Raw genomic sequence first — 15147 nt, 5'->3', positions numbered from 1 at the left:
ACATTATATTGATTTGTCTTAATCATTTAAAGCCAAGATGATACCACAGAATATGGAGATTGTGTTTTAAAATTCCGATATTTAAAGCTACTTCTAGTATTGACTGCTCTATCTGTAACATTCCCCTTTTTGATAAATAAAAATATCTCATGTCTGTTTCTGTAGTTTGTATTGTGAAAGTAATAGGTAGTTCTCTAAAATGCAAGTATTAATTACTTTTCCTCAAACTCCCCTCTTCTCTGCCTTAGTAGCAATCTGTGCTGTAAAGAGATTACGGCTGTGACAATAAGCTTTCATCTAAGGGAGAAATTGGATTCTTACTGAAATATATGGATGTTTTATGAGCTATGATGGTGTTTTTGAGGTTTTAGGCACTAATGGCAGAGCTGTGGTACCCTGGCTGCATCACAGCCCCCACCCAGAGAGCTTGTTAAATCACAATTGCTGGGCTTCGCAGAGTTTCAGATTCAGGAGGTGGGGCCCAGAACATGGCATTTCTGCCAGCTCCCAGGTGATGTTGATGCTGCTGGTTTGGCATGACACTTTGAGAACCACTGTGTGGAAGATGGAAAAAGAAGAATCAGAACCTGAGTTGTGTTCTTGGTTCATCCCTAAAATCTGTGGGCTGTAAAACGGGTGGGCCACACTAGTGCACCTGTGAGCAGTGAGTATGGTTTCTTGTTTCAAGGACTCTTCTGTCTAACTGGGTTCAGGTGATGCTGAAAATCAGATCAGTAGTCTCAAGTAAAGACTGTTTAGTTTTTTGTCAGCTTGTGGTTTTCAGTAACTTTTCAGTGTTGTGTTAATGGGTCATTTGTATTGTATGCAAATGGGTCTCTGTTATGGTGGTGAGGTGGCTGTGGCTGGTTATTAACTTTTCCTGTTGCTTTTAGTTGGCTAAAAAACAGGCCATACAATTGTGTTTATCATTATGGCTCACAGTATTCAGCCTAGATTTATTTGCTTTGTATAGTATGTTCCTAACGTGGCTGTATAATGATGACAATTTTAATTCACTAGGAGGGGGGTGCCTGGGTGGCTCAGTCCGTTGGGTGTCCGACTTTGGCTCAGGTCGTGGTCTCGCAGTCCGTGGGTTTGAGCCCCACGTCGGGCTCTGTGTTGACAGCTTGGAGCCTGGAGCCTGCTTCAGATTCTGTGTCTCCCTCTCTCTCTGCCCCTCCCCCACTCATGCTCTGTCTCTGTCTCTCTCTGTCAAAAAAAAAATGTTAAAAAAATGACTTTAGGGGCGCCTGGGTGGCGCAGTCGGTTAAGCGTCCGACTTCAGCCAGGTCACGATCTCGCGGTCCGTGAGTTCGAGCCCCGCGTCATGCTCTGGGCTGATGGCTCAGAGCCTGGAGCCTGTTTCCGATTCTGTGTCTCCCTCTCTCTCTGCCCCTCCCCCATTCATGCTCTGTCTCTCTCTGTCCCAAAAATAAATAAACGTTGAAAAAAAAATTTTTTTTAAATAAAAAAAAAAAATTAAAAAAAAATGACTTTAATTCACTAGAGGGGAATACTATGTAAGAGAATCCTGTTTTTTAATTATTTTATGATTCAGATAATCTATGATATTTGTGTAAATCTAGTTTTTTAAATCTTATTTGTGTAGTATGTACCTATTAATTTTGGTGAATTTGAATTTCATCAGATGCAACTTTTCTGTTTTCCTTTGAGGAACTATTCAGCTTTCCTTGGAAGACCCCTTAGAAGCCTTAAAAAAGTAAATTTTTCTTCAAGTATTTATTAAAGCCAGAGAAAAGGCTGAGTATAAGCCCTGAACTAGAAGAATCTACCCTTGAATAATTGCATTGATTGATCTGGGACTCCTGCATGAAAGGCAAGGGTGTGCTTTGGAAAATGGCTTTGTGAGTGAGAGGCTGGCTGTGCTCCTATAATGTGCCTATGATATTCCTAAGAATTAGCACGTGTCTGAATAAGAATGGTACAGAGAGGGGCACCTGGGTGGCTCAGTCAGCTAGGCGGCTGACTTCAGCTCAGGCCATGATCTCGCGGTTTGTGAGTTCGAGCCCCACGTCGGGCTCTGTGCTGACAGCTTGGAGCCTGGAGCCTGCTTCGGATTCTGTGTCTCCCTGTCTCTCTGCCCCTCCCCTCCTCATGCTCTTTGTCTCTCAAGGATAAATGTTAAAAAAAAGATAAAAAAAAAAAAAGAATGGTACAGACTGATACTTGTTTAAAATTTTTTTTTTAAGTTTATTTATTTATTTTGAGAGACAGAGACAGCACGAGGTGGGGAGGCGAGGGATGGGGGAAATCCCAAGCAGGCTCCATGCTGCCAGCACAGAGCCAGACACAGGGCTTGAACTCTTGAAACCGTGAGATCATGACCGAAACCAAATGTGGGACGCTTAACCAACTGAGCCATTCAGGCACACCCAGACAGGTATTTAAAAATGTTTGTTGGCATTTACACCAAAGTCTTTTTGTTGGATCCATAAACAATATATACTATTAGTTACAGAAGGAATAAATTTAATTTTCCTACTGTCTGTGGTTAACATTAGAATATTATTATACGTAAATACCAGGGATATTTATGGAAAATATTAAGTGTGCTACCAAAACTCAAGTGCATGGGTGTGTTTTTCATTCAACAGGCTTTGTTGAGAACTTGTAAATACTGTAGGTGCACAATGCATGTATATTCTTCAACTCTCAAAGAATTTCTAGTCTAGTGGGCGAAAACACTTGAATCTCTTTAACTGAATGTTGTAGTTGCTGCTGTGGATGTAGATGCCGTGTACAGTTAGGGCACAGTGCTGGGAGTCAGAAATGAGACGCTCATTTCTTCATTGACTTTCATTGGACAGTTAAGAGTAAAAATGAACTTGTGCCAATAAAGAGACCGTAGTTTGAAAACTTCATGTAAAAATCAAAACTAGTTAAATACTTGGACATACATTAGTCAGAACACGGAGGAGGGTCGTTCCTCTACTTGAGGATATTAGGGAGTAATGTTAGATAAATGAAGACACATTCAGTTTGAGGTCTCTTTTAAAGACTTGTTTATTAGGGACTTGCCCCTGTAGGACAGAAAGTACGTTTCACAGAAAGCGGACATCTTCAGTCTCCCTGGTTGTGATCTAAAATTTTATCTGAGGCTGGCCGCACTAAGCCACTTTGAAGAACCCGGCTCTTTCTAAAACCCTGTGGTCGTGGACAGAGTCTTAAAATGGTTAAAACAGATCTCCTTTTGATTTCCAGGTTAGCAGTTTAGTTAAAACATTTGGAGTGTTTTATATGCCTGGTTTGCAACACCTCCAGTTTATTCTAGATTAGGGATTCCCTGCTGGCGAGCTTTCAGGGGATCTTTATTTATCTTTGGTCTTTAAATGAGCAAACATTGTTATAGACTGGGTGTCTTCTTCACATTTGTAATATGGTTTAAAAATATGTCAGCTGTGTTATTAATAAAATATGGATCATTTAAAAATGTTAATGACTTTGGGGCGCCTGGATGGCTTAGTCAGTTAAGCGTCCGACTTTGGCTCAGGTCATGACCTCCTTGCTCGTGAGTTCGAGCCCCAAGCCCCGTGTCGGGCTCTGTGCTAACAGCTTAGAGCCTGGAGCCTGCTTTGGATTCTACGTCTTCCACCCCCCCCCCCCCCATGCTCTGTCTCTGTCTCAAAGATAAATAAACATTTAAAAAATTTTTTAAAAATGTTAATGACTTCATAGTACCTTTGTGGCATTGCGTATTAATAAATTGTGCTTTTGTGTAATTACTGTTGTTTGTGGGGTGATGGATGTATGTATGAATGAATTTCGAGGTTGTTGCGATCCCTCTATGATTCAAGGTGACTTTTGTATAAAAGCCCATTTCCCTTATCAGTATTTGCTTTACCTTAAGTTTCATCTTTAGAAGAGAGATTTTGTTGGGTTTTCTATTAGAGATGCAGTGAACAAATAAAGTCAGTTTTATGTGATTATGAAGTTTATGTGTTTCAGTGCAATAGTGGTATAGCCCAGAGATTGGGAGTCTGGGCTCAAATCCCAATCAAATCCAGCTACATAACTTTGGAAAGTTACTTAATGTTTCAGATCCCTCATCTGTAAAATACAAGTAATCATATGAACTCAAGTGTGAATTCCATTGCACAGTCCAGGTGTGGAAAAAAATAGAACTTTATTTTTCATTAATAATTTACCACAATCGTGTCAATTCTACTGGGTAAGTGAAACTATCATCTGTGAGTTCGCAGACCTCCTTCTCTTGCCTCACGGCTGAATTGAGGGTGGAGATACCTTTGTAATGTCATTGCCTGGGGGACCCCATCCTGCCCTCCGGCCGCCTCTCCCCACACTGGAACCATTCTGCTATTGCCACACTCTCATGGGACACGCATCTCTGCAAAGTTCAGACACTTTCTGTCCTAATGCAACATATAGCTGTTTGTACCTCTCCGGTCAATTTGCCATTTCCCCGGGGCTCTGGCACTATGATGCAGGCTGTCTCCAGCACTCTCCATTGCGTCTAGACTCTGTCCTGTACTTCTCCACCTCAGACCATCTTCCCCAGGCTTTGGAGGCAGAAGTGGCAAGGGGAGAAACGGGTCTTGCCTTGTCTCTCCTGTGCAGTGTTTCTCACAGGTGTAGACCTAGAGTTCCCTCTGTTCTTAGGGCCTTTGGAACCTGCAGCTGGGAAGACTGTTGTGTTCCACTGTGTCCTGTCCCTCTGCTGAGGCAGTGACACTGCTGACTTGGGGGTGTGGAGGTGGGAGTAAAGACCAGGAAAACAAAAATCCCTAAGGATGAAAAAAATTATATTTTAAAGCTATTATCTCTACCAAATTATCTTAAGAATTAAGTGAAAATTCTTATAAAGGACTTACCAAGTGTCTGGCTTATTGCAAAGGATAGTTGTTATGGTTGAATGGTGTTATTCATATTATTATAAAAGTAGAGTATAAACTAAGATCTGTTAGACCCCAGGATCTAGAGTCTACCTTAACTGTATTCAGGGAGCTGAAATAAGCTTTTCTAATTTCCAGTTACTCTTGTGGATGTGATCAGCTTTTCCATCTCCTTCATATTTATCTAAAACTTTGGATAAACTTCCCAAATTGGGGTGCCTGACAATTTGAGTTTGATTCTTTTTGCCGTTGCCTTGGTGAGCCTTGTTAATTCCGGTAAATTACCTTTCATACATCAAAACAAGATAATTCTGGTAAATTACCTTTCATCAAAAACAAGACCAAATGTTGGAGGCAGAAAGGAGAGAAGTATGAATAAAATCACAGAGTACATTGGCGGGGCACCTGGGTGGCTCAGTCAGTCAAGCTCCGACATCGGCTCAGGTCATGATCTCGCAGTTCATGAGTTCAAGCCCCGCGTCGGGTTCTGTGCTGACAGCTCGGAGCCTGGAGCCTGTTTCAGATTCTGTGTCTCCCTCTCTCTCTGCCCTTCCCCCACTGACCCTCTGTCTCTCTCAAAAATAAACACTAAAAATAATTTAAAAATGAGTTCAAGCCCCGCGTCGGGTTCTGTGCTGACAGCTCAGAGCCTGGAGCCTGTTTCGGATTCTGTGTCTCCCTCTCTGTCTGCCCTTCCCCCCACTGACCCTCTGTCTCTCTCAAAAATAAACACTAAAATGGGGTGCCTGGGTGGCGCAGTCAGGTAAGCGTCCGACTTCAGGTCACGATCTCGCGGTCCGTGAGTTCGAGCCCCGCGTCAGGCTCTGGGCTGATGGCTCAGAGCCTGGAGCCTGTTTCCGATTCTGTGTCTCCCTCTCTCTCTGCCCCTCGCCCGTTCATGCTCTGTCTCTGTCCCAAAAATAAATAAACGTTGAAAAAATAAATAAACACTAAAAATAATTAAAAAAAAAAACCAAGAAGTGTGTTGACATTGCTGGAAACCCTATGGTGGAACAGCACCACGTGTGTGGAGCAGCTCTGCTTGCTAAATTCTTAGATGGCACATCTCATTGGATCCTCGCGGTAGTGGTTCTCCATGTCCCCTTGTTCCTTCAGTATATTGTTGAGCACCTACCATGGGCCAGAAACTGTTGGGAAACAGTAGGAATACAACCTTGAAGGAAATAATTCAAAATCCCTGCTGTCGTGAACCTTGCCGTCTAGGGGAGGAGATGACAACAAACAAGGTCAGCGAGGAGAAGGAATAAGGGAAGGAGGAAGCTCTGGCTGTGAAGAGGAGAACCTGCCCATGAGCGCGTGCACACACAGCGTTAGACGTGGCTGGGGAAGGAGACCCTCCAGCAAAGAACTGAAGGAAGGCGGGGAGCAGGCCACTTGGATCCTTGGGACCCCAGCTCTGTTTCCCCCCCGGAGTAGCACCCTGGGGGTCAGCCTGGCAGCCGGAACCGGGAAGAGCTGTGGGGGCCTGGTCGGGTCTGGGACCTCATGGGTGATGATGAGGCCGGTGGCATTCATTCCCAGTGCGAGGTGAATCCCTGGCACGTTTTCAACAGACCTAAAACCGCTGGCTTTTTTTTTTTTTTTTCTTTTTCTTTTTGGAATCCAGCTGGCCTCTATTGGCCAAAGCTACTGGGGAGTTAATGCTCTGTTCACTTTCTCTCTTCTTGAAATTTGATTGTATCTAATTAGAGTACCACTGGGAAAATTCTGTGTGACCTTTAAGCCAAAAAAGGAAAGAGCTCCAAAAGGACTGATAGGTTGTCCTTTTTTGAAAAAAAACTATATGTGTATTTTTATTTAAAAAAAATTTTCATGTTTATTTCTGAGAGAGAGACAGAGCATGAGTGGGGGAGGGGCAGAGAGAGAGAGGGAGACACAGAATCAGAAGCAGAGTCCAAGCTCTGAGCTGTCTGCCCAGAGCCCGACACGGGGCTCGAACTCACAAACCGTGAGATCATGGCCTGAGCTGAAGTTGGTCGCTCAACCAACTGAGCCACCCAGGTGCCCCCCCAAAAAACTATATTTTTAAGAGGACACTTCTCATTGTCAGCACTGAGTAGTGTATGGAATTGTTGAATCTCTTTATTGTATACGTGACACTAATATAACACTGTACATGAGCTATACTGGCATTAAAAACAAATAAATTAGCCTTTTATATACAAAGACTGTCTCAGCCAAGTCAGTTGAAAATAGTTTTTTTCTCTTAATGTTTTTATTTACTTTTGAGAGAGACAGAGACAGAATGCAAGTGGGTTAGGGACAGAGAGAGAAGGAGACACAATCCAAAGCAAGCTCCAGGCTCCAAACTGTCAGCACAGAGCCCAAAGCGGTGCTCGAACCCACGAGCTGTGAGATCATGACCTGAGCCGAAGTTGGACGCTCAACCAACTGAGCCACTCAGGCGCCCCATAGTTGAAAATAGTTTTTAAATGAAATTTAAAAAATCTTAAGCATACTGGATTTTAGATTTTATCTGATAGGACTTTTCAGCTGTCTCCTGGTTGTACTGAAAGTAAATACATACACCTATCTGGCCACTTGCTTAGTTGGACTAAAAGATGGTTCGTTTGGCCGTCTTGTGTCATCATCCTGTTGACCTCACTGGTGTTCACCCAGACAGTAAGTGAAATATTGCCAGACCGGCAGGTTTTAGACAGATACAAAAAATATTTATAACTAATGACAACCAACTACATTCCTCCTCTGACTGGAGTCACTACTTGCTAAAGCAGCAGACTTTCTGAGGCCTCAGCAGTTTTGAGAACAGTAGTGTAAGAAGGCAACAGGAACTCCGAGAATTGGGTCAGAATGTTCTCACAAGCGGAGAACAAGTGGCATCATCCTGGCTTAGGATTTTGAGATTCAGTGAATCTTTATTCTTTTCCCGGTTCCGTTAGTGATTTTGGGGGGGAAGGGAGGAGCGGTGTGCAGTAGATTACTGAAGTTTTATATTATTTGTCCTTTAAAACTCCATGTCTGTGAGTTTTAAAGATAATACCTTAGCATGACTCAGTATTTTTTTAACTTTTTATTTATAAAAATTCCAAACACAGACGAAAGAATAGTACAGTGAACCCTCCCCCGCCCCCCATACCCATTATCAGCCTCACCAGCTACCAGCTCCTGGCCCATTTTCTTCCCTCAAACCTTCCTCACCCATTTCCCCCTTCCTTCATTATTTTGAAGCAAATTCCAGACCTATTCTTTCATGGTAAATATTTTAGTATATCCCTCCCAAAGTAAGACTTTTTAAAAACCCATAACAGGGGTGCCTGGGTAGCTCAGTTGGTTGAGCATCTGACTCTCGATATCGGCTCAGGTCGTGATCCCTGGGTCATGGGATCGGGCTGCACGCTGAATGTGGAGCCTGCTTGAGATTCTTTACCCCTCTGTCCCGCTCCCCCACTCATGCGCGCTCTCTCTCTGTATCTAAAACATAATAAATAAATAAATAAAAACATAACAATCATTCCTATCATGTAAAATTCGAGAACAGGGGCGCCTGGGTGGCGCAGTTGGTTAAGCGTCCGATTTCAGCCAGGTCACGATCTCGCGGTCCGTGAGTTCGAGCCCCGCGTCAGGCACTGGGCTGATGGCTCAGAGCCTGGAGTCTGCTTCCGATTCTGTGTCTCCCTCTCTCTCTGCCCCTCCCCCGTTCATGCTGTGTCTCTCTCTGTCCCAAAAATAAATAAACGTTGAAAAAAAATTTTTTTTTTAATTCGAGAACAAATCCTTAATATCTTGAAATATCCAGTCTGACGGTATACAGTGTTGTAAACATATTCATAAATTAATAATTTGCTCTATTTACATGGCTTGATACGCATTCAGATAAAGACCATGCCATCTAGTTTAGCTGGATGCTTAGGTGATAGTTAAAATGATTATTGATTGGCATTTGTATGAAGCTGCCAATGTTAAGACAAATTTTGTCATAAGTAGTGTGTGTATAGCTAGTATACCACAGGCTTTAGAATATATATGTGTGTTGCTCTTCTCGTGTTGACTCACTGCCCTTAACAGAATCCTCGGCAGACAAGGCCTTTCCGAAGGCTTTCTGCCCAGTTCGGGTGGTGCCAGCAATGGGAAGATGCTTTGGATTAGGGAAGAATGGGATTATAGAGGCATTTATTACATTAGAGTGACCTCCAGGTGATGGTTAAAAAGTTGATGAAGCATGAAAAGAAAATACCATCATCATGTTTTAATGTAGGAATACATAAATCTACATTTCCTTACCAATCCTTTGATAGAAAACCAAGGTCTGATTGGAGTTCTAAGTGATCCATTTTGTGTAATCTCAGAATGCATTGCCTAGGATTTCCATTTTTAGTTTCTTTTAAAGAGCTTTTAAAGAATTTAAAAACAATTTCAAAGCATTGTGGATACAGAATTCTAGATTTTTAAAAATTATTTCCCATTTGTCCTGACTGTTGCCTCAGCTGCATTAGTTTGACAGTAAAGTTTTTAGCAATTTAACTTTTTGTCACTGTTCCTCCAAACATTCAGCTGATTTTCCTAGAAACAATTGCTCCTTTGTCACAGTCTTGTGTGAAAGGCAATAATAGTTCAGTTGCATGGCTACAGCCATAAGTACAACTACATAAACGGGTTTCGGAACCATCTTGGTATGTATATGAGGGGGTAGCCTGCTAAATGCAAGAGTTCAGGATGCCACGCATTTCACCCAGAGCCCAGACAGCGCCCGTAAATTAGGAAAGTTGACATAGAGGGTACAGGCTACGTGACACTCTCCTGTTAATGAGTCACACTGTTGAAATTTGTGGCTGGTTACCTGGGATTGCTTGGCTTGGACTGTGGTTCCCGCGGGCTCAGAGGAGAATTGACGGGAGATGATGAATTCAGTGTTTGTTCCTTAGTCTAGTACCTTGACCAGCTGCGTCCGGTAGGGCCATTATCATGATGTGAGTGATGAGAAGAGCTTTTGTGACATTTTCAGTGAAGATGGATTTTATTTTTTATTTTTTTATTTATTTATTTTTTTATTTTTTTTCAACATTTATTTATTTTTGGGACAGAGAGAGACAGAGCATGAACGGGGGAGGGGCAGAGAGAGAGGGAGACACAGAATCGGAAACAGGCTCCAGGCTCTGAGCCATCAGCCCAGAGCCTGACGCGGGGCTCGAACTCACGGACCGCGAGATCGTGACCTGGCTGAAGTCGGACGCTCAACCGACTGCGCCACCCAGGCACCCCATTGTGAAGATGGATTTTAGACAGTGACCTAAAAAATAACGAAATGTAGTTTACTAAAGTAATGTGGTGTCATTTTTTTTTTTTTCTATTTTACAGAGGAGAATGGTATAGCTCTTGAAACTTAGAGATTTTACAAGTGTGGGGAACTTGAGAGTTTACAGTTTCTGCAGTAGCCTTTCCTTCCATCCTGGAAGTAGGGGTAGACTTAATCCTATGAAAAAAACCTCCTCTGCCAGTGGTGATGGACATGGTAAGCTTTCTTAGCATTTCAGCTTAGCCTGTGTTCTGTGTTTACTGGAATTCACAACTGAAGTGACTAGGGTATTAAAAAAAGGAAAGTCAAGCATTCTCTCTGTCCTTGAGGCCCTCCATAGTGTTATCAAACACAAAAACAAAAGCCACTGCATGAGAGCATATTCAAGAGGAAAACTAAAACTACACACCACTCACTGAAGCTCGAAACGCCCTCTGCCCGGCTGCCTCTGTTTTGTGCCCTCCCTGCGGGCACCTGCCTCCCGGCTCACCGTGCTGCTTCTGTTTTACTAGTGCATTCTCTTGATCACACCGTATCTTTTTCCCATTAGCCTTGGAGGACAGTGACTCTTCCTTGCTGGTGTTCGTCTCCCTGTAGAGTGATTTGTACTGTATATTCAGTAGATGAATTTTTGAGCAAGAACCAGGAGCCACCTGGGGGTGCTAGAAAGGCCAGGCTTTGCCATCAGAAAGCCCTGGGGTACAATCCTGGCTTCAGCGCTCACTTTCTTGATCTTTGACCGCAGGCAGATGAATCACTCTGGGCTGTGATTCCTCATCTGTAATGATGCAGGCGTGTTAAACTTCTGATGTGCAGGAAAGTCTCAAAGAACATAAAGACTCATCCTCCCCTTGGCCCAAATATGAATTGTACCACCCCTGGGAGACCTTGGCCTAGGCTCCTCAGGCCTAGATCACTCGCTAGGGTAGACACGGAGTTACCTTACCTGACTCACAAGAGGGAGGGTGAAACCTTAACCAAAAGCGGGGGGTGGGGGGGGGGCTGCACCCATGAGGGAGGGAAGAAGAGGGCACAGATGAGAAATAGAGTCCCGGGGCGGGGGAGCGTTTGGTATTGTGGAGTGGGGGAGAGGCCTAGATTTTTAGATCGTGGAGGATCTTGAATGCCAGGGAATGAATTTGAAGTTGATCTTAGGTGATGGGGTACCGTTCGAACTTTTTGCTGTGAATGATGCCTGTGTTGAGGGGAACCTTGCAATAGTGTGTACAGGCAGCTGGGTGAGAGGGAAAGTCATGGCAGGAAGATCAGCCCAGGGGCTCCAACGCGGCAAAGAACTGGGTAAAATGCCACTTTTTCCACTCGCTGGTCATTCGACCTCAGGACCTTAGTGTATGTGATCTTGTGAGCTGCTGTTTCTCCTGCGAAGCTAAGTCAACCGCCACCATAGGGCTATTTTGAAAGTTAAATCCGGGCATATGTAAAGTGCCTCACTGCTGGAGAGGCTTAGTCCATCCCCACTTGGCTTGCCCTCTTTGTTGGGCTATTAATTTGCAGGAAGGACCAGTTGGGAGGGGAAAGAGAGGAAGCTGGCAGAGATCTGGTCAGAGGCACCTTTCGTGCCCCATAGAAGGTGCCTCGTTGGGACGTGGCCAAGAAGCTTTCCTGTCTTCTCCATCTCAGATGTTACGAATCCCGTATTTGTAAACTTTTTCTGTCCGTTGGTTGCTATTTAGTCTAACTGTCTTCATTTGGCCATGCATGATTCATTCTTCTGTTTTTGGCATACGAAAGTTCAAGTTGGCCCTTTGAATTGTGTTTTAGTTTGCTAACTTTGGCAGTCTTATTTTACTGCCTTACACTTGTGCTACAATAAAAACCAGGTCTAGTTTTGTGGTTTTATGTCAGCTGTGTGAATCTAGAAGACACACTATCCTCAAGAGGAACCACTGATAAAAATAAGTCCTGGTTAGGAGTTGTGCCCTTCATCCACGTAGCGGTTTAAAGCAGACACCCACATTCCTCACGTAACCCAGTTGTATGTGTATTCATGTTGAAGGGAAAAGCATCATTTTGAGTAGTTTAATTTTAAAGATCTCTGTATTTCACTTTAAATAGTGTTCTTGAAATACTTAAAAAATTTTTTTGTTTTTTTCATTTAAGACAGGGTATACTCTTTGTTCGGACCCATCAGAGAAACGGACAGCTTGGGTCTGTAACAAACTGCTGTGTTTTAAAGCAAAAAGATCAGTAATTGTATATGAGGATATGCTGCTACATACACATTGACTTCAGGGCACAGATCAGAGTTTACTGTTCCTCTCGTTCCTCATCCTCTCCTTCAACAGAATCCACACCGACCTCCTTACAGTCTCTGTCAAGGGGAGCCATGCCCTCACCCACATACTGGTGAACAGAGGCACGCTTGTCATACGTCAGGTCAACCTTGTGGTCTGGGCGAGCCCAGGCACCCCAGCAATGGCTGGGGTGTTGCTCAACATGCATGCTGCTCACTCTCCTTTGGCCAGGTCTCCACCAGGTACCGCAGGGGGAGGTGGGTAATTAATGCCGACTTTGAAGCCAGCGGGGCACCAGTCCACAAACAGGATGGTGTGCTTCCTCCCGACGGTGGCAGTGGCAGCATTGACACCTTTGGGAACCGTGTTGCCACGGTACCCCGGGCAGGAAGCCATGGCGAGGGTCACATTTCACCATCTGGTTGGCTGGCTCAGAGCATGCGTCGGTGATCTCTCCTACAGAAAGCTGTTCAAGGCAGGCTTTCTCAGCAGAGGTGACAGGAGCATATGTGGCTGGAGCGAGAGGGGCGTGGCAGTAGGGTACGAGGTCGGCCTGGGATTCTGTCAGATCAACATTCGGGGCTGCATCGAATCTGAGGGAGGCGGTGAGGTCAAATCGTGTTGTCCATATCAGTTAGTGTAGGTTGGGTGTTCAGTTCCGAGGTTTCTATGACATGTCATAGATGGCCTCATTGTCAACCGTGAAGGCACAGAGTGTTCCAGGGTGATGTGGGTAGTGAGGATGGAGTTGGAGGGCTCAGCTACAGCCGGGGAAACCTGGGGCCTGGGTAAATGGAGAGCTCCAGCTTGGACTGCTTGCCATAATCAATAGATGTTGGAGGGAGCAGGGAGGTGAACCCGGCAGCAACTTCCGCCCCCTAGTGGAAAACCAAGAGACCCTGAAGACCTGTGCGCCGGTTGGCCAGTTTCCAGACTCGGTCCAAGACAAGGTCAGTGATGATCTTGCCAATGGTGTAGCGCCCTCAGGCGTAGTTATTGGCAGCATCTTACTTGCCCGCGAGGGGCTGCTCGATGGTGAAGGGCTGGCGGTGGGTGCCAGTGTGAGCCTCGTCAGTGCCCATGGGTCCCAGGTCTGCAAACACCGGCCTGGGCACGTGCTCGCCAGCACCCGTCTCACTGAAGAAGGCATTGAAGGAGTCAGCTCCTCCCCCAGTGGTCTTGTCACTTGGCATCTGGCCATCAGGCCGGATGCCGTGTTTCAGGCAGCAGAGCTCCCAGCAGGCGTTGCCGATCCGGACACCAGCCTGGCCAGCGAGGATGGAGGTGCATTCACGCACGGCTGCCGAGCAGATGGCGGAGACGAAGAGGACAGGTTGTCGCGTCTCAGAGCACGACTCTTAGGCGGTCGACGTAAGAGAAGCTGCCAGTGTAAAATATTTAACTTGAATTCTTTAAATAGGCCCAAAAGGACTTGCAGGTCTAACCCTGTCATTTTTCACGTTTGAAAGCTAAGGCCTAGAAAATAAATATTCAGTGTCTTTTACTTTATACAGTAATCATGGTTATGATAAGGACCCTGAGTCATTAGGAACAGGCTTTTTTTAAATGAGTCCTACTTTCAGGGTAGTCTTTTTGAAACCAGGAAAATATGTAATACAAGAGAAAGACCATGAGAGATGAATTATTAAAAAACTTCATCTCTTTTGGTTATTGAGCCTTCAGGACAGAGAAGGCGAGCAGGAGCTGCCGGGAGGGCATTGCTGAAAAGGACTGAGGCCACGTACAAACCATGCCGAGATTAGTAATTTCTTCCCTGGGCCCAGGAAGGAGCAGGGGGGCTGATGTAATATACCTAACATCTTCTGTTCTGGTTTTTAATAGGGCTTGATTCCTGTAATTTAGTTTTCAGTATATTTTACTCATAGGTTGTATGAATGATATTTCCTTTTGTCTCCTGAATGCTTGTTGTTTTTTTAAATCGAAGCATCAGGGAAGTCATGCTAAAAATAAGGTGTTCATTTTTAAAACTCTTTTGTAAATGTTCCTTTGTATCATTTGACCTCTTGTTTAGTTACACTTAGCACTTATGACCTAGCACTTCCCCAGGGCCTTTGCACTTGCTGTCCTTCCTGCCATACCTGGGCGTAGTCCTCCAGCCCTGTTCCTCACCAACTAGCTCCCTCATTCTTTAGGTCCCAAATGACCCCTTCTCAAAGTGCCTTTCCCCAAACACCTTAAAGTAGCCTGCACCAGCCTGTTACTCTATCACATCACCTAATTTCTCTCATTGTCCTTAGCACCAGCTGAAATTACCCTGTGTTGAGTGGCATCTCTTTCTACTAACACACTCTGAGGGAGGGTAGACTTGTTGTTAGCTTTTCACCACTGTGTGGGCCTGGAACAGGGCGTGGCAGTAGGGACTGTCTGTTACATTTGATGACAAAATGAATGCATATCCGCCATCTAGCTTCAGCCTGGTTTCCAGCCATCGGCTTTAGTGACTCCATTGCATCCCAGGAGAATTGCCTCTGCCTGCATTGAGCAAAAAAAAACTAGGATATTGGGGGGGTGGGCAGGCAATTCTCTCCCAAAATTACGGTAGAGTTTAAGAAAGTACAATTAAGAAACGTTTGGGATAAATGTTGACATTTTGCAAAGAAATGTTTAGCTTATAAACTCAAGAGGTTTATGATTGCCTGTTAAAATATTGGCTTTTGGTTGTTTTAGCTGGGACAGCAAACCTGGACTAGTGAAGTTTTTCATCTCAAGCACAGTGTATTTTCTG

General features: G+C 44.5%; 1 protein-coding gene across 2 annotated transcripts in view; it reads left to right on the top strand.

Moving 5' to 3' along the window:
* Positions 1–634: 634 nt before the first annotated feature.
* Positions 635–15147, top strand: part of SNX9 (sorting nexin 9) — a 117328-nt gene continuing 102815 nt past the window's right edge. Inside the window, exon 1 of one of the 2 annotated variants that reach the window (XM_040448774.1) lies at positions 635–664. Coding sequence is in view for 1 of the 2 variants with exons in the window: in XM_040448775.1 (XP_040304709.1) it covers positions 10354–10362 (9 nt within the window). In the remaining variant the exon portion in view is untranslated. Of the gene's footprint in view, positions 665–10338; positions 10363–15147 lie in introns of those variants that run through there. The other variant, XM_040448775.1, reaches the window with a different exon arrangement.

The sequence above is a fragment of the Herpailurus yagouaroundi genome, unplaced genomic scaffold (assembly GCF_014898765.1).
Source record: "Herpailurus yagouaroundi ecotype Mexico unplaced genomic scaffold, PumYag 198, whole genome shotgun sequence".
In the NCBI taxonomy this organism is placed as follows: Eukaryota; Metazoa; Chordata; class Mammalia; order Carnivora; family Felidae; genus Herpailurus; species Herpailurus yagouaroundi.
Note: the sequence above shows the minus strand (reverse complement) of the source record. Positions and strands in the feature narration are given on the sequence as shown.